The sequence below is a fragment of the Acinonyx jubatus genome, chromosome C2, assembly GCF_027475565.1.
Source record: "Acinonyx jubatus isolate Ajub_Pintada_27869175 chromosome C2, VMU_Ajub_asm_v1.0, whole genome shotgun sequence".
Lineage (NCBI taxonomy): Eukaryota > Metazoa > Chordata > Mammalia > Carnivora > Felidae > Acinonyx > Acinonyx jubatus.
This window is the reverse complement of record NC_069384.1, coordinates 134120397-134136182: the sequence shown is the minus strand read 5'-3', so window position 1 is coordinate 134136182 and position 15786 is coordinate 134120397. Positions and strand designations below refer to the sequence as shown.

At 38.8% G+C, this 15786-nt stretch overlaps 1 protein-coding gene across 1 annotated transcript in view; it reads right to left on the bottom strand.

The window, feature by feature from the left end:
- Positions 1–15786, bottom strand: part of KCNH8 (potassium voltage-gated channel subfamily H member 8) — a 352744-nt gene that overhangs the window by 186628 nt on the left and 150330 nt on the right. Inside the window, exon 3 of the mRNA XM_053221505.1 lies at positions 14830–14961. Within this exon, the coding sequence (XP_053077480.1) occupies positions 14830–14961 (132 nt within the window). The remainder of the gene's footprint in view (positions 1–14829; positions 14962–15786) is intronic.

Genomic DNA, 15786 nt, shown 5'->3' with positions numbered 1-15786 from the left:
GTTTATACCATGGCATTGATGACTTTTCATGGTAAGCTCATATTCCTTTAGAACTTTGTCTCTGAGGATTCTCTTTTTTTTTTTAAGTTTATTTATTTATTTTGAGAGAGAGCACACGTGCACATGCACAGAGGGTAGGGAGAGAGAGAGAGAGAGAGAGAGAATCAAAAGTAGGCTCCATGCTGTCAGCACAGAGCCCTACCCCAGGATCGATCTCACGAACCATGAGATCATGATCTGAGTCAAAATCAAGAGTCAGATGCTTAACTGTGGGAGCCACCCAGGTTCCCCCTGACGATTCTGTTACAACTGCAATGAGAAATACCCAATCAGAGAAGATTTGTGTGCCTAGTAACAGACCAGAATCACTTAAAAAAATTTTTTTTAGTATTTATTTATTTTTGGGAGACAGAGAGACACAGTGCAAGAGGGGAAGGGCAGAGAGAGAAGGAGACAGAATCTGAAGCAAGCTCCAGGCTCTGAGCTGTCTGCACAGAGCCTGAGGTGGGGCTGGAACCCATGAAGTGCAGGATCATGACCTGGGCCAAAGTGAGACGCTTAACTGACTGAACCACCCAGGCGCCGTGACCAGGATCAATCTTTAACTGATCTTTAATCTTTAACATTTCAATTAAATATTTAGGTAGTTTTACTCCATTTCCAAAGGATATTACAAATTCAGCCTCACATCTAAATGAGTGTGAGATTCACTCAGATATCACCTCACGCCAGTCAGGGTGGCTAAAATGAACAAATCAAGAGACTATAGATGCTGGAGAGGATGTGGGGAAACGGGAACCCTCTTGCACTGTTGATGGGAATGCAAACTGGTACAGCCACTCTGGAAAACAGTGTGGAGGTTCTTCAAAAAATTAAAAATAGACCTACCTTATGACCCAGCAATAGCACTGCTAGGAATTTACCCAAGGGATGCAGGAGTACTGATGCATAGGGGCACTTGTACCCCAATGTTTATAGCAGCACTCTCAACAATAGCCAAATTATGGAAAGAGCCTAAATGTCCATCAACTGATGAATGGATAAAGAAATTGTGGTTTATATACACAATGGAGTACTATGTGGCAATGAGAAAGAATGAAATATGGCCCTTTGTAGCAACATGGATGGAACTGGAGACTGTTATGCTAAGTGAAATAAGCCGTACAGAGAAAGACAGATACCATATGTTTTCACTCTTATGTGGATCCTGAGAAACTTAACAGGATCCCATGTGGGAGGGGAAGGAAAAAAAAAAGGGAGGTTAGAGTGGGAGAGAGCCAAAGCATAAGAGACTCTTAAAAACTGAGAACAAACTGAGGGTGGATGGGGGATGGGAGGGAGGGGAGGGTGGGTGATGGGTATTGAGGAGGGCACCTTTTGGGATGAACACTGGGTGTTGTATGGAAACCAATTTGACAATAAATTTCATATATTGAAAAAAAAAATAAATGAGTGTGAGATTGTGATTAGGAATTCTTATGAAAAATGTTGTTTTTCTATTTTCATGCTCTACCTAGATCCAAGGTTTAAACAAACAAGTCTTCTTCTTTGAGGTCTTTCACCATGCCACCACCCCAGGTGATAATGTCAATTTCATCTTTTGGTTGTCCTAGATTTATGGTGGTATCTGCAATCTGACCTTCCACTGTGCTCAGGACCTAGGCTTTGTCTCTTTTCTCTCGCCAGCTCCAACGCACCGTATTGGTTCATTTCTTCCTTTTGTTCCTCAAATCTAATTCTTTCTCTTACAATGGCACCAGCACAGCCATATTGTAATTTTTTTTCTTTAATGCAGCGATTTTAGGTATTCTGTATTAGGGTTTCCTTTCTGCACCTCTAGTTCATCAATGCTTCTTAATTTTACAGATTTTTTTTTTATAATCATAAGAACTCAACCACCCACCACAATGGGTGGATTGTTTTCATTTCAAAAATATGTGGAAGATACACTATTTCAACTTAATGGTTTAACTCTACAAGAGAAAGTTGAGGTCTTCAGTTATCTATTTGTTATAAAAATAATAATTCCTTCCTCAACAGAAGGTGTGGAAAATACATCTGGTTTGCTTGTGACTACCGCCTTCTATTCTCCTATTCACTATGGCCTTGGCAGAGTTCAATAACTGATTATAGCATCCTTCCCGTGAGACAAGATGTCGACTCAAAATGCTTTTCAACATAAAATTCTAGGTAGTTATTGCCAACCATATGGCATTAGGTCATAGAGTAACTCTTATTTGCTATCCTTGTCTAGATAATCTGATTCATTGGGTATTTTTTCTCATGACTACCATTGTTATCCTCACAAATTAACAGCTTATCTTTTAGTTCTAACAGTGATATGTGATTGTACAAGTCACTATGAGAAGACTCAGCATATACATGCATTCATTAACATAGGTAATGGATACAACTCCTGTCCACAAATCTAGAAATGGCTGCACAGAATAAAATGGCCAGGTAGCAGTGCTTCTGCAGATGTTGACACGCATTCTTGGCTTTCAAGTTCTCATGTAGTCCCACGGCTGCCAATGAACTCATCTAACTGAGGAGAAAATTTTGTGAAGCCTTTAAGATACTCCCTTCACCATGTTCCTGTTTTTTGGTTATATGAGAATTTTTGGATACCCTATGGTCCTTTTCTACTCACTGATTTCCACCATATTCCCAGGAACTTTGCAGTTAGACTAGATCATTGAGAATCAATTTTCCAGGGCACTATATCCACAGCAAATAAGCTTTGGGCTTATGTGAAGTTCTATTCCTTCACAGAAGGTAATGACAGAATATTACTCAAAAAGTCATGATCCAATGGTATGATTTGGTTCTCTGTCCTTATGTTGTAATGTATGTAAATAAGTTGTTAAATAATTTGTTAACTTTGTTAAGTAAGCTGTTAAATAAGTTGTTAAATAGTTTGTAATTTCAGCAATCTATCATTTAGGTCTTGCAGAAATTCTATTGCAAGGTGAAATACAGCTGGAATTCCATTTGGCCTCCATGATTTAATTACTTCTCTCAGCTCACACTATGGCACCTTAACATGTTAGAGAGTAGGTACTTGAAAAATAACCCCAAATCATGATACTCAAACATTCTAATGGTTACTTCTTAATACTGTGCTCCAATGTGACTCAGGGCTCTGTCATATCCCCCCTTTCTGTCCTGGGTATTGCACTTTCCTTTTGATGCTCTTATGTTTCTTAGTGATCACATTACTCTAAATCACTTTCTTAAGAGATGGACACTCACAGATGTTTATCTCCTACTGTATTATAATATGTGGACTTTCACATTCCATCTAGTAGTCAAATTTACCCATCTTTTCCCTAAGGCTATATTAATAAATGATATATTTTGTATCAGATATATCTGGAATATCCCATTTCTCATTTTTATAAAGGAAATAAAGGAATCACTGATTTTCTTCATTAGCCATTGAAAGTTGCTATTTTCCTTTTCAATACCTTTACTGTCTCTGCCCTTTTCTGCTACTTTATTTTACCCTGTCATCTATGACCTCCCATATGCTTAAAAAAATCCCCACTCACCCCCTAAATCTCAGGTTTTGGCTGGAGTTCCCCTAGCTCAAAAACTCTTTCAATAAATACATTTAAAAAATTATTCTAACCTGATTCCAAATAGCCACCAGTTCATTTTTAATGAATGCCATGCATTCTTTCATGTATTTGTTACACCCTAACCTAAATTCTAGTGAAATTCACTCAAAAGTGAATCAGACGTGGTCTCTGCCTTCACACAGCTCATAGTCTAGAAGGGGAAAAGCAGCATATGAAAAGACAAAGGCATAAACTAATGTGCTCATAAGCACCATTTATAACTTCCAAAGTTTCTCATCAATATAATCCGCCACTTTAGCAACTTTCTAGTTAATATATATTCATCTCACCTCCCATCTTGCATCAACATTAATACGAATGTCTGCTATGAAGTGCTAATACTTAGGCAAAAAATTTGATTCTCCACATCGAGTCCGTACATATTTTTCTCAAGAGCTGAAAGATGTATTTTTAAAGTAGATTAAACAAAATTGAGTTACCATATAATTTCAAGAAATTGAGGCAATTATATGAACATTTCAGTAGACATTCATCTAGGGAAACTTCTATGTTGTCTCTAAGCCAAATCAATCCCCATAAAATGTGTCAAATAAATACATTCAAAGCCTCATGGAATGTGGGGGAAGCCCAGGGTGGAGACAAGGATTGCCCAGTGGGGTTCTCAGACATCCTCCTTGTCTGCAAACAAGCTGGCTGGGATGGACAGCCGATTTTCACTGAGTGAGAGGCAGAAACTAACCTCAAACCCTCTGAAACTGGGGATCCAGTCTCTCCTCTTCAGGGCACCCAATGTTTCTCAGCACTTCTCTGAAAAGCTGACACCTAAGTTCTTGGCACTCAACAGCCTGTTCTTTCTCACACTTGGCAAAGCCATCACCACACTAACCTATATAAAAAGAAATGCAAAAATGCAAAATGGGAAACCACGCCCACACCGCCACCCGCTGAAGCACAAACCCACAGGGTCCTGCCTGTCCTAAGTTCGCCTCCTCATCAGATACTGACGTCAGAGACACAGGTACTTGCACACCTTTCTGTGCATGGTTTCCAGCCTGTCCCAAATAATTGTACCACATCATTCATGACAGTGTCGTGACAGTGTCATGACAGCTATAATTCCTGAATAGGGAACTTTCCCTATTACCAACATCCAGGTGAATCCTGTGGGATATAGAGAATATGGCTAAGAATATAGATATCCAACCAAGAGGTCAAGTCATATGGCTTTTTAAATTCTCAGCCTGAATTTGTTAATCTTCTTTTCTTTTTAATTTTTTTTTAACGTTTATTTATTTTTGAGACAGAGAGAGACAGAGCATGAACAGGGGAGGGGCAGAGAGAGAGGGAGACACAGAATCTGAAACAGGCTCCAGGCTCTGAGCGGTCAGCACAGAGCCTGACGCGGGGCTCGAACTCACGGACCGTGAGATCATGACCTGAGCCGAAGTTGGACACTTAACCGACCGAGCCACCCAGGCGCCCCTGTTAATCTTCTTAATACATATTTGTCTAGCATTTCAATTAGTGGATCATTCAATGCAAAAAGCTTTTAAGTGTTAAATGCATCCCCCCAAGATGGTTAAAATCATGCCTCCATTCTTGAAGTAATAAAACTCTAAACACCTTTTATCAAAATCAGACTAATAAGATATTAATTTCATAAAGATTTGTGCAAGGATGACAAGCTACTGACCGATAGAAAAAAATTCAGTCCACAGATATGTTTTAATTGGCTGCAGAATACTTAAAGGTTTTCTTTAAATGGAATGACTTGGTGAAGCATATCATGTGTATTATGCTTCAGTCTCCACCATGGTCTATCACAGGATTTCACTCATCCTATTATCCATGGTCTCTAAAGGCAACTTACTTTATAAATCCCAGCTTTCACTATTTGCCTTTAGAAGATTATTTACAAAAAGGATGATAATGAGAATGTATAGAAAACCCCAAGTTATTTTTTTCTTTTAATATAGATAATATGATAAAACATAGATGAGATTAAGATTCTTCAATCACTTCAAGCATCTGCCTGGGCTCTTCATTCCTATTCCATCACACAGTTGATGGAAAGAGTTGGTGTAGATCTCATGGATGGCAGAAATCTGTCCTCAGAAAAAGGATCAATTTTTACAATAGTTCTCTCATTAGACAACTGCTCTCTATTAGAAGTTTTACATAGGTTTCTTCCATCATGCAAACAAACAAACAAAATCAGGCAGAATATTTCAGAAAGTGAAGGGAACATTATTATGATGTTCCACATTGAAAATTAAAATATACATGTATACACACATATATTTTTTAAATGACTACAGTTATCTTTAAAATATTGACCAAATTGAAATTTCCAGAAACTGAAAGACAAATAGAAGAATCAATAAGAACAGTAAATTAGCCAACAGCAGAGATTCTATTTGAAGTGAGAGGGCCATTCAATACCAGCAGTAAGAACACATTTTGAGAGGGAACTGACTTGGGTAAACACATGTCAAGGCATCTTTGACTTACGTCAAGCCCAAGAGAGCTAAACAATATTTTCCTCAGAATGTACACCTGAGAGATGCAGCTTTGATAGCTATATGATGATTTTGAAAAAGCGAGAATGCTATGTTGTTTCCTGTCTCTGAATAATCAAACTTGCTAAACTGGACATTATTTATACATTCATTTATCCATCCATCCATCCATCCATCCATCCATCCAATACTTCTTGAGAACTTGCTGAGTGTTAGACACTCTCACTATACATGCTGGGGATATGGCCCTAAAGGAGTGAGGCAGAGCCCATTCCCTGAAAAAATGGAGGACAGAACAATTGCAACAGAAACTAGCTTTCGAAAAAGGTTTTTGCAGATCACAGTAAATGCTATGAAGACGATGACCAAGCTGATGGAAGAGAGTGGCTGGAGGCGGCCACCTTCAGGCCAGGCAGTCACAGAAGGCCTTTCTAGGAAATGTATATGACACAAGGCTTCTCAAATTCTGATGTACGGGTGAATCGCCTGAGGATCTTGTTAAAATGCAGATTCTGATTCAGAGGGTGCTGTAGGTGCCTGGGATCCTGCATTTCTCATGAACTCCCAGGTGATGCTGATGGGTCAGGTGCTCGGACCTCACACTGAACAGTAAGGGCTCTAAATAAGAAATGAGAATGGTAAAAAAAAAAGGGGGCAGGGGCTTTCTGTCTCAATGACAATTACATATAGGGGTTTGGGGAAGGAACTGCCACAAGCCCAGTCTCTGGTCCATCTCATTTCCAAGTTTCTATCGTATGTTTCATAGGAGGCCCCAGGGCATGGTGGAAAGATACCTGCTCTGAGACCAGGCAGTCCTGGGCTTCAATCCTGTCTCTACCTCCTCACAGCACTGAGGTTCTGGACAGGTCACTTGCTTTCACTGTTTTTAAGTTTCACTCTTCTCCATTCTAATAAGATCCTTGGATAATCTGTCTAGCTTATAGAAAATCATCAATAAATGACAGACACTCTAGATTGGCTGATCCAACCTCACTTCCAAGCCCCCTTTTAAAGGCTATTTCTACTCTAAAGGCGTGAAAACTTTAAAAACCTTGATCTCCCTGCCTTTCTTGCTAGAGATGAGCTATGTGAGGGCCATGTGAAAGAGTTACAGTCAATGACATCTTGAGGAAATCCCTGCACATTCCTTCCTGCCCACAAAGGCAAAGCCTCAAAGGGAGAAGCCTTTGCCCTCTGTCTTTCTCTATCCTTTCTGTCTCAACAGAGGCTCTAAAGGCTCGTTAGGCATGTTACAACCATGAGGTGACAAGAATGGACAAGGAATGAGATGCCTGATTGGCTCAGTCGGAAGAGTGGATGACTCTTGATCTTGGGGTCATGAGTTCAAGCCCCGTGTTGGGTGCAGAGGTTACTTAAAAGAATAAAACAGAAAAAAGAAAAGAATGAGAATGACAAGCAGTACATTAAGACAGCAGAACAGAAGGGCAAAAAAGAGCCTGGGTGCCTACCAGTATTGCTGTCACCATTCCAAACATGGGCTGCTCAGCTCCAGACCCTTCACAATATGAGAAAATAAAGCCCTTAGTGGCCAAGCTTATGTTGTTAGGTTTTCAGGTTCTTGTAGCTAAATGCAATTGATATTTAATTGTGTCGTGCAGCTATTCATTAGTTTTATTTATTCTGAAGCCACTTGTTAAGAGGAAAAGGTAGATGCAATATAAAACTTGTCAATGTACTTAATACTGCCACCCTGCGGCAGCCTGCGGAAAGTTAGGCTACCAAGGACGCCATTGCATTTGAATACTTGTTTGTATTACCACCGAAGATAATGTGAGGAGTTTCACATGTCAACCCCTAAATTCTCAAGACAAATTTGAAGTGCCAACTTTTTAGAAATTACAATTAAAATCCTCCAGTTCTGGGATAACTGATGATGTTGTTGCTACATAATGAATAGGCCAGCGTCAACCATCATTTCAAATCATATCTGGGGCATCCTACAAGAAATAAACAAAAATAACTGCCTTGGGCCCTGTGCCTGGAAAAATAAGGCACATATGATTATAGTCAACTGGTTTGAATAGAAAACCAGATTAGTACAATGAATGAACTGCTGTGAAATGAAATCTGGAAAACTGAGACACATGCAGCTGAGTATAGGGGAAAGGAACTTTTTCTTTCTTTCTTTTTTTTAATGTTTATTTATTTTTGAGAGAGAGAGAGAGACACCGCGCAAGTGGGGGAGGGGCAGAGAGACAGAGAGAGAGAGAGAGAGAGAGAGAGAGAGAGAGAATCCAAAGCAGGCTTCAGGCTCTGAGCTGTCAGCACAGAGCCCCATGAGGGGCTCAAACCCACAAACCATGAGATCACAACCTGAGCTGAAGTCGGACGCTTAACCGACTGAGCCACCTAGGTGTCCCTAGAGGAAAGGAACTTTTAAAAGAAGCTGAAGGTCCTTTCATAAATTAGTTAATCAGCAAGTATGTCCTCTGTGTCTCCTATGTGCAAGGCAGTATAGGTCTTTCAAAGACTCTGAAGCAGTATGCCAACTTCAAGGCCCTTCACAGCTCGGGCAAGACAAGCCAGACGAATGAAGCCAGCAACAAGCACAGAGCGGTCCAAGGGAAGGACCCCCACTATGAGCTCAGGTGATTCAGGTAAACTGATGACAAAGAAAAGGGATGGGATTCTCATGGTGAACAGGAGTGACAAAGATGATCCAAGTGAGGGAAAATCTGAGAACTGGGCGTGGAGAAGAAAGAGGGTGAACTGTATTAGTTGAGCGTGAACAGACCAGCTTGGTTTGTCCAGAGCCTTCAAAGTTAGCGTGGAACAGTAGTTGGAAAGGGGGTTGTGGGAGTATTATAAGTTGGTTCTTGAGTAATTCGAGTGTAAGACCTGCTTTCCTAAGAGCACATGTGTTTAGAGTAAAAAGTGGCGGTGCCGCTCCCCTGCTTCCTCACGTGGTCTTTCTTCTGTGCATTGCACGCCCCTCATGTGTCCCTATGACCAAATCTCCACTTCTTACGAGTTTACCACCAGTCAGACTGGATCAGGACCCACTCTAATGGCTTCATTTCACCTTAACTACCTCTTTAAAGGCCCTATCCTCAAATGCAGTCACATGCTGAGGTGGTGAGGGAAGGGTTTCAACACATGATCTGAGGGGCACACAATTCAGCCCCTACCTGTCCCCAAGCCAGAAACTGGAAATTTATCAGTCTTCCTTTGACGTCACCTTCCTCTGCCAAGTCCTACTTTTCTGTGAACTCTATTTCCACACCATCTAAACTCCTTAGAAAGACATCATAAAATGTTAACTAACTGAAATTTAAATAAAAACTTGGAAAAAAAAAGAAGACATAATAAAATCTTTAAGAGCTAAGCTCTGCCCATCCATGTAAAGATAAACTTTAACTCCCTGACTTTTATAGTCTACTTCCCCAAAAAAGGTCAACTATTTGCTAGTCCACCTCCTGAAATTAACAACCCCTCCTTTCAGTGCATCGAACTCCATTCATCTCTCAAGATTTGCTTCAGTATTAACTTCCCCTTGAAGATCTTGTTGACTCTGCTCCAATTCTTGCTGGCTCCTATCTCTTTCCCTTGTCCAGAAAGAATTTACCATTTCTGCCACTCTATCACTCAATATACCATATCACAAATACTGGATCTATGTCCTTCTTAAGATCACAAGCTCTTGGGAGAGGGAAAAAAACTCTAAATAAAAGAATGCATACTCCGGAGTTTGATTATATGAATGTAAATCTTAGTTCTACTAAGCTTTTTTTACTATGTCAATTTATCAAGTTACTTAAATACACTGGTAACTGGGAATAAGAATAATACCTAATTCATATGGTTATAGGAAATACAGGCAGTTTCTGTTAGTATGATGTAGAGACTCAATAACAGCTAGCTATTAAAATAAAACAGAGAGAATGTGGCAATGGCCACATCTTTTGTTGAGTTCATTCCAGATGCTCTGTCCTGTGCGATTTGTATGTATTACTTCTTATAAACCTTGATAAAATTGATTTGCGTATTGGGACTCACAACACGGGACCCAGTGGCCTGACATGTAAACCTACATCAGCCTGCACTTACGGGAAATACCTGTCAAGGAACCCTAACAAACACTATGCACAATCCTCCAAATCAGCTTTAGCTAGCTAACCTTACACTAAAAAGTAGGACCTTGCTAGCCTCATAAGGAAATCCCCTACCTCCTAGGCCATCATGCCCTGTTTCCATGTTGCCCCTTCTAACTCTCTATAAAACTTGCTCAAAATCCCTCGGGAATAGCACTCCACTGCTTGTGAAGCACTGTATACTCTCAATCCATGGAGTGCTCCCCTTTGAATAAAGGGCATCAAACTCATTACTAAATTGTAATATTTTTGTCATTGGACAATCTGAATCAAATGTAGACATGTATGATTACCCCATTTTATAGAAGAGAGTACAGTCTGTGACAGGATAAGCCCCTAGTCTATACCAAACATGCGGTAGAACCAGGATTTGAGCTAAAGTATAGATGATCCAAAGCATCCGGTCTCCATTTTGACATCCCCAAACAATAGTTGAAATCTGAAGACAGAGTGGGTACTCACTAAGTATTTGTTGAACTACTTAATCCACTATTAATTCACTTTTAAATTGTATTAAAGTATTACTTACTGAGAGTGAAAGATCAGTAATGCACTCAGTAATATTAGACATGGATAGGAGTTAGTGGTTTACACACTATTTTTAGAATGGAAGTAAAATGTGTCAAAAAAAAAAAAAAAGGAGGATATTGGGTAGTAAAAAACACCAGATTTCTGCTGACGTCCCTTACACCCTCCCTCCCTCCCTTTCCTGCCCTCTCTTCTGCCTCTTCCCCCCTGCCCCCCTCACCCTGACACACAACCCAGATCACTGGCTGAAAGCTACAGAGTGCACAAACAGAACATTGCGTTTTATGCTAATCTCCCATCAATGCTGTTTATTGTATCCCATACCTTGCTAGCCTTTTCAATAAAATATGCTTTACCTCATTTCACATAAACCCCCAAACAACATAGATATTAATGATTCAAGTAGTTTTTAAAAATAGAAGTGCACATATACCTCTTATAAAGTCCATCATCTGAGCCTGGGTAGGAAATTAACACAAATCTTCTTTCTATAAGTCAGTGAACTTCAGTGATACATTTGTATGAGATGCAATCTTGGGTCAAGTCAGGCTACATGCTCACTTACAGTTTTCTCGTGCTATGATACAATACTGCTCCGATTCCACAGTGACATTTTAATGATTTTCAAACACTTATCTCAAAGTTCTAAAAATACCATATGATAAGATGTGCTTTTCCTACAAGACATGCCATCAACTGGTGAATTTAATGTACTTTCCTCTATTAAGTGCAAGTAAAAAAAAAAAAGAAATATACATCTATTTTTTATGATCATTTTATAGCCATGCTGGCTAACAATAGTTAGTTGGCCTCTATAAAAATACTACATACTTTTGTGGGACATTTATATTAAGGCATTAACAGAAAAAAATGTTAAGTTTTCAGTACCTATTTAGAAATAGTACATAACTTCCTATGAAGTAATAATCACTTGAGGAAGAAGATATAAAGCTACAAAAAATTTAGGGATTTTTTTCAAAATACTTCAAAATTCATAAATCATATTTTGCATTATCTAATTAATGTTAAAAGTGTTTCATTGATATTTTTTGCTTTACACTTTGCAAGAGATAGAAAATGATTGTATATGTTCCCTGAACAAAATTGGTCTATTACTGAACAGAGATGAACATATTCATTTTTTATTTTTTTATTTTATTTTTTTATTTTTTATTTTTTTTAATATGAAATTTATTGTCAAATTGGTTTCCATACAACACCCAGTGCTCATTCCAACAGGTGCATATTTATTTAAATGTAAATGTAAAACTCATTTTTAAGATGGGAGTTTGAATTAGTAAAATTGTTACTGGTTCCAGAGTATTCAAGTTCATGCCCTCCTCCACCCCCAAATGTCAGGTACAGTCTTTCATGTGCAAGCACTTCCGTTAGTGTAACACACTTGGCCTTTCCTGCTCCTTCACTCACTTCTTCCCAGAGGAAGAGGAGGAATTTAATCGGATTGAGTTTGGAAGGACACATAGGTATGCATAGGGTGGCCCCTTCCTCTTTAAGAAGCAGCTGTATTTGGGGAGCATCTGTTCTGCTCTGGTCCTCCAACCTTGAAATTATAACTTGGGGAGCTCTGCCTTTGCCTTTTTATAGCTCTGTTTGTGATCGAGGGGTGACTTTCCCTAAATCTGGAGCTCACAAGAGGAAGCCCACTTGCTGTAGATATACGTCACATTCTCTGTTATCAGTTTTATCAGAAATCAAGGTGATATGCTGATCTCCCATCTGCCTTATTCTTATTTCCTTCTGAGTTGGCCCAGTACTTGGGTGGAAAAAGGAGTGTTTTAATTGAGCTCTTTCAAATCCCAAGTGAGTAAGTATATTTTGCTCCTTTGGTCAATTTCAGTCTTCCAAAATAGGGATTTCTCCCCTATCTACAGACATGACAGGACTAAGACAAAGGTGACGAGTTAAATTTTATAAAACCATTACACATGATTCTCCTGCTCAAAGCAAGTCAGGATGATTAAATTACTCCCTTTAAAGCAAAAAAAAAAAAAAAAAAAAAAAGTAGTCATATATTACTCTTTAGTTTTACACTTCTATCTACACACATATATAAAGGTATATGATATACACACATATATATTTAAGATGTGAATAATAATTTTATTCAAATAATCCCTATTGCGGCATAATAGAAAATATGTATTTGGTTTTTACCTCCTGCAACTGGCAAACAACTCTATAACCCTTGGAATCCCTGGGATGATGAGTATCTTTTATATGCTAATGATTGATTGGTGGCTGGGAGTCCCTACATGCTTCCATGGTGAAAGACCCAAAATCAGAGAGTTGGAACTTTCACCCCACCCCTAACCTTCTGGAAGAGGAGAGGGGCTGGGGACTGAGTTAATCACCAATGGCCAGTGATGTAATCAATCATGTCTACATAATGAAACCTCCATAAAAACTCCTGGACAGTGGGGTGTGGAAAGCTTCTGAGCTGGTAAACACACTGAGGTTCTGGGAGTGTGGCACACCCAGACAGAGCATGGCTGCTCCACCTCCCTCCTCCCCATGCCCTGCCCCATGCATCTCTTCCATTTTGTTTTTCCTGAATTGTATCCTTTGTAACCATATAAATAAAGTGTTTCCCTGAGTGCTGTGAGTTGTTCTAACAAATTATTAAATTTGAAAAGGAGGAATGTCGGGGAATCCCCAACTTTATAGCCAAATTGAACAGACGTGTACAGGTCCCCTGGGCACCCAATATTTGTGACTGGCATCTGAAGTGAGGACAGTCTTGTGGGAATGAGCCCATAAGCGTGTGGAGACTGACACTAACTCTGTAGTCATCACAGAGCTGAATTAAATGATAGGACACCCAGTTGGTGGCCAGAAAGTTGTAGAACTGGTTCTTGGTGGGGAGAAAACCCACATATTTGGTGTCTCAGTGTTGTGAGCAAATATAGTTCATACTCACCTTCTTTATTCCTATAACACACACAAAAAAAACCCTAAAAACAAAATCTATGCATACTGACTCCCACGTTTTCTTTTTTCTCGCTGGACAGGCATTACACTTGCTGTAATATCCGAGTAACTTTAATTGTAAGACTGCTCTTTCCTTGTGTATGTAAATATGCCACACTGTTCAGTCATGCAAATACATAGGAAAATAGTTGTGCATTTGCAAACATTTCAGATGATGGAAGTGGGGGAAGAGGCACCACACCACGATAGTTCTCCATTTGGGTTGTCATTTCAAGAGACTTTTATATGTTTAAAACACTCACATATGTGTTTTAAACGAGTTGAAATAAAAGAGTTCATTCTGAGCAAGTCATAATTCTTGAAATGTCAGATAGTCGGTTCTCATAAAGAACTTCACACATAGGAAGTCCCTTGCAATGACAATTGTTTATTCTCTGGTCACCAAAGTATGTAATCCTACCCCTGTTTAAATGAAATAATATCAACATTTTTTTCAGTGCCAGTTTTTGTCAGCTTGCACGAATTTTAAGGAATTTCTTAACAACTATAAACCAGAAGGTAAAAGGAAAGCAATATAAAATCGTAGAATCCTTCAAAGATCATTGAAAAGCTTGTCTGTGCCTTAAAACAAATCATGATAGTGTTATGTACGATAAGATACAGAAACACATTTGTCTGCAGCAATCCACTCTAGCAACCACTAAACACTGGATTCTTAATTTTGCACGTGAAATTTTCACGTCTAAATTTTGAGCAACTGCACTTTAGATGAAACTGAGAGAGGGATTTTTAATCACATCATTTTAACTTCACTCATTGCTACCGATTAATATTTTTCCCTAATAAAATAATGTGGTGTGACTCTTTATATTCTAAGCTGTTTTTCCATCTTTATCTTATTTGCATAGGAATATGAACTTCTGGTTCCTGTCAAATGAGTCTTTATTACAAAGACGAGGATGTAAATTCATGTGAGTCTCTGTGATTTTGGAATAGGCACCAAGCGCTAACTGCTAACAGTTATGAATATTTATCAGTTGCTGTTATTAAAAAGACAATTTTTTTTCCTCCTAGAGATTCTGAGTAAACAATTTCAAAATGTTACTCCATCTGTCAATGTTTTCTGAAAACAGTACCAACCTTCTTTTTTATCTTCTGGAGTAATCTTCACTTTTGTATCTGTTATGTCTTTGAATGAGGCCAGAAAAAGTACCACATCTCCTTTCTCATTCTTTATAGGAACAATATCCAACAGGCACCAAAATGGAGACCCTGCAACAGTAATAAAAATACAAATCAACCACTGCCTCATGTTTTTTCTATGAAAATCTCAATCATTAGTGGTGCAGTTAATAAAGTCCTTACTGTTTTCTTCTATCCCACACCTCCCCTCCAAAATCTTAAAAATGTCAGTTTTCAGATTCCATAAATGTCTAGCCCATATGCATATCTCTTCATTCCCAAATGAAATGCTTTCTTTGAAAATAAGGCTGTATTTTAAACAAAACCACTTGTCTGTGCTGAGATATTTCTGCTTATGTAATTCAAAATGTATTTCTTTTTTGAACTTGTTGATGTTGAAGCATTCCGCTTTATGAAACATTGCCCCTTCCCACCCCCAACACACACGGGTTGCTAAAATAAAGACCTTTGTTTGGTATGAGATTGCTAGAGGTTTATTTAGTCAATTTAAAAATCAATGATTGTCCACCAGAACGGCTAAAGCTGTTAAAAAATAAAAGATGAAAAATACCAAGTTTGGGGGGAAATGCATAGTCACTTAAACTCTCCTACATTGTTGGCTGGTTGCAAATTAGTATCTATACTGTAAAAATTGTACAACAGCATTAAGATATATTCCCACAATACAAAATTACGCAGCAATGTGAATAAGAGTTTTACAATAACTGACAATCAGATGGATGAATATCCCTAACATCATAATGAGCAGAATGCATATATATTAAGTACAAAAACAGGCAAAACTCATCTACAGTGTTAAACTCATCTACAGTCAGGATGGTGGTCTGGGAGATGGTGACTAGAAAGAAGGGGACACAGGTGGGGCACCTGGGTGGCTCAGTAATTTAGGAGTCC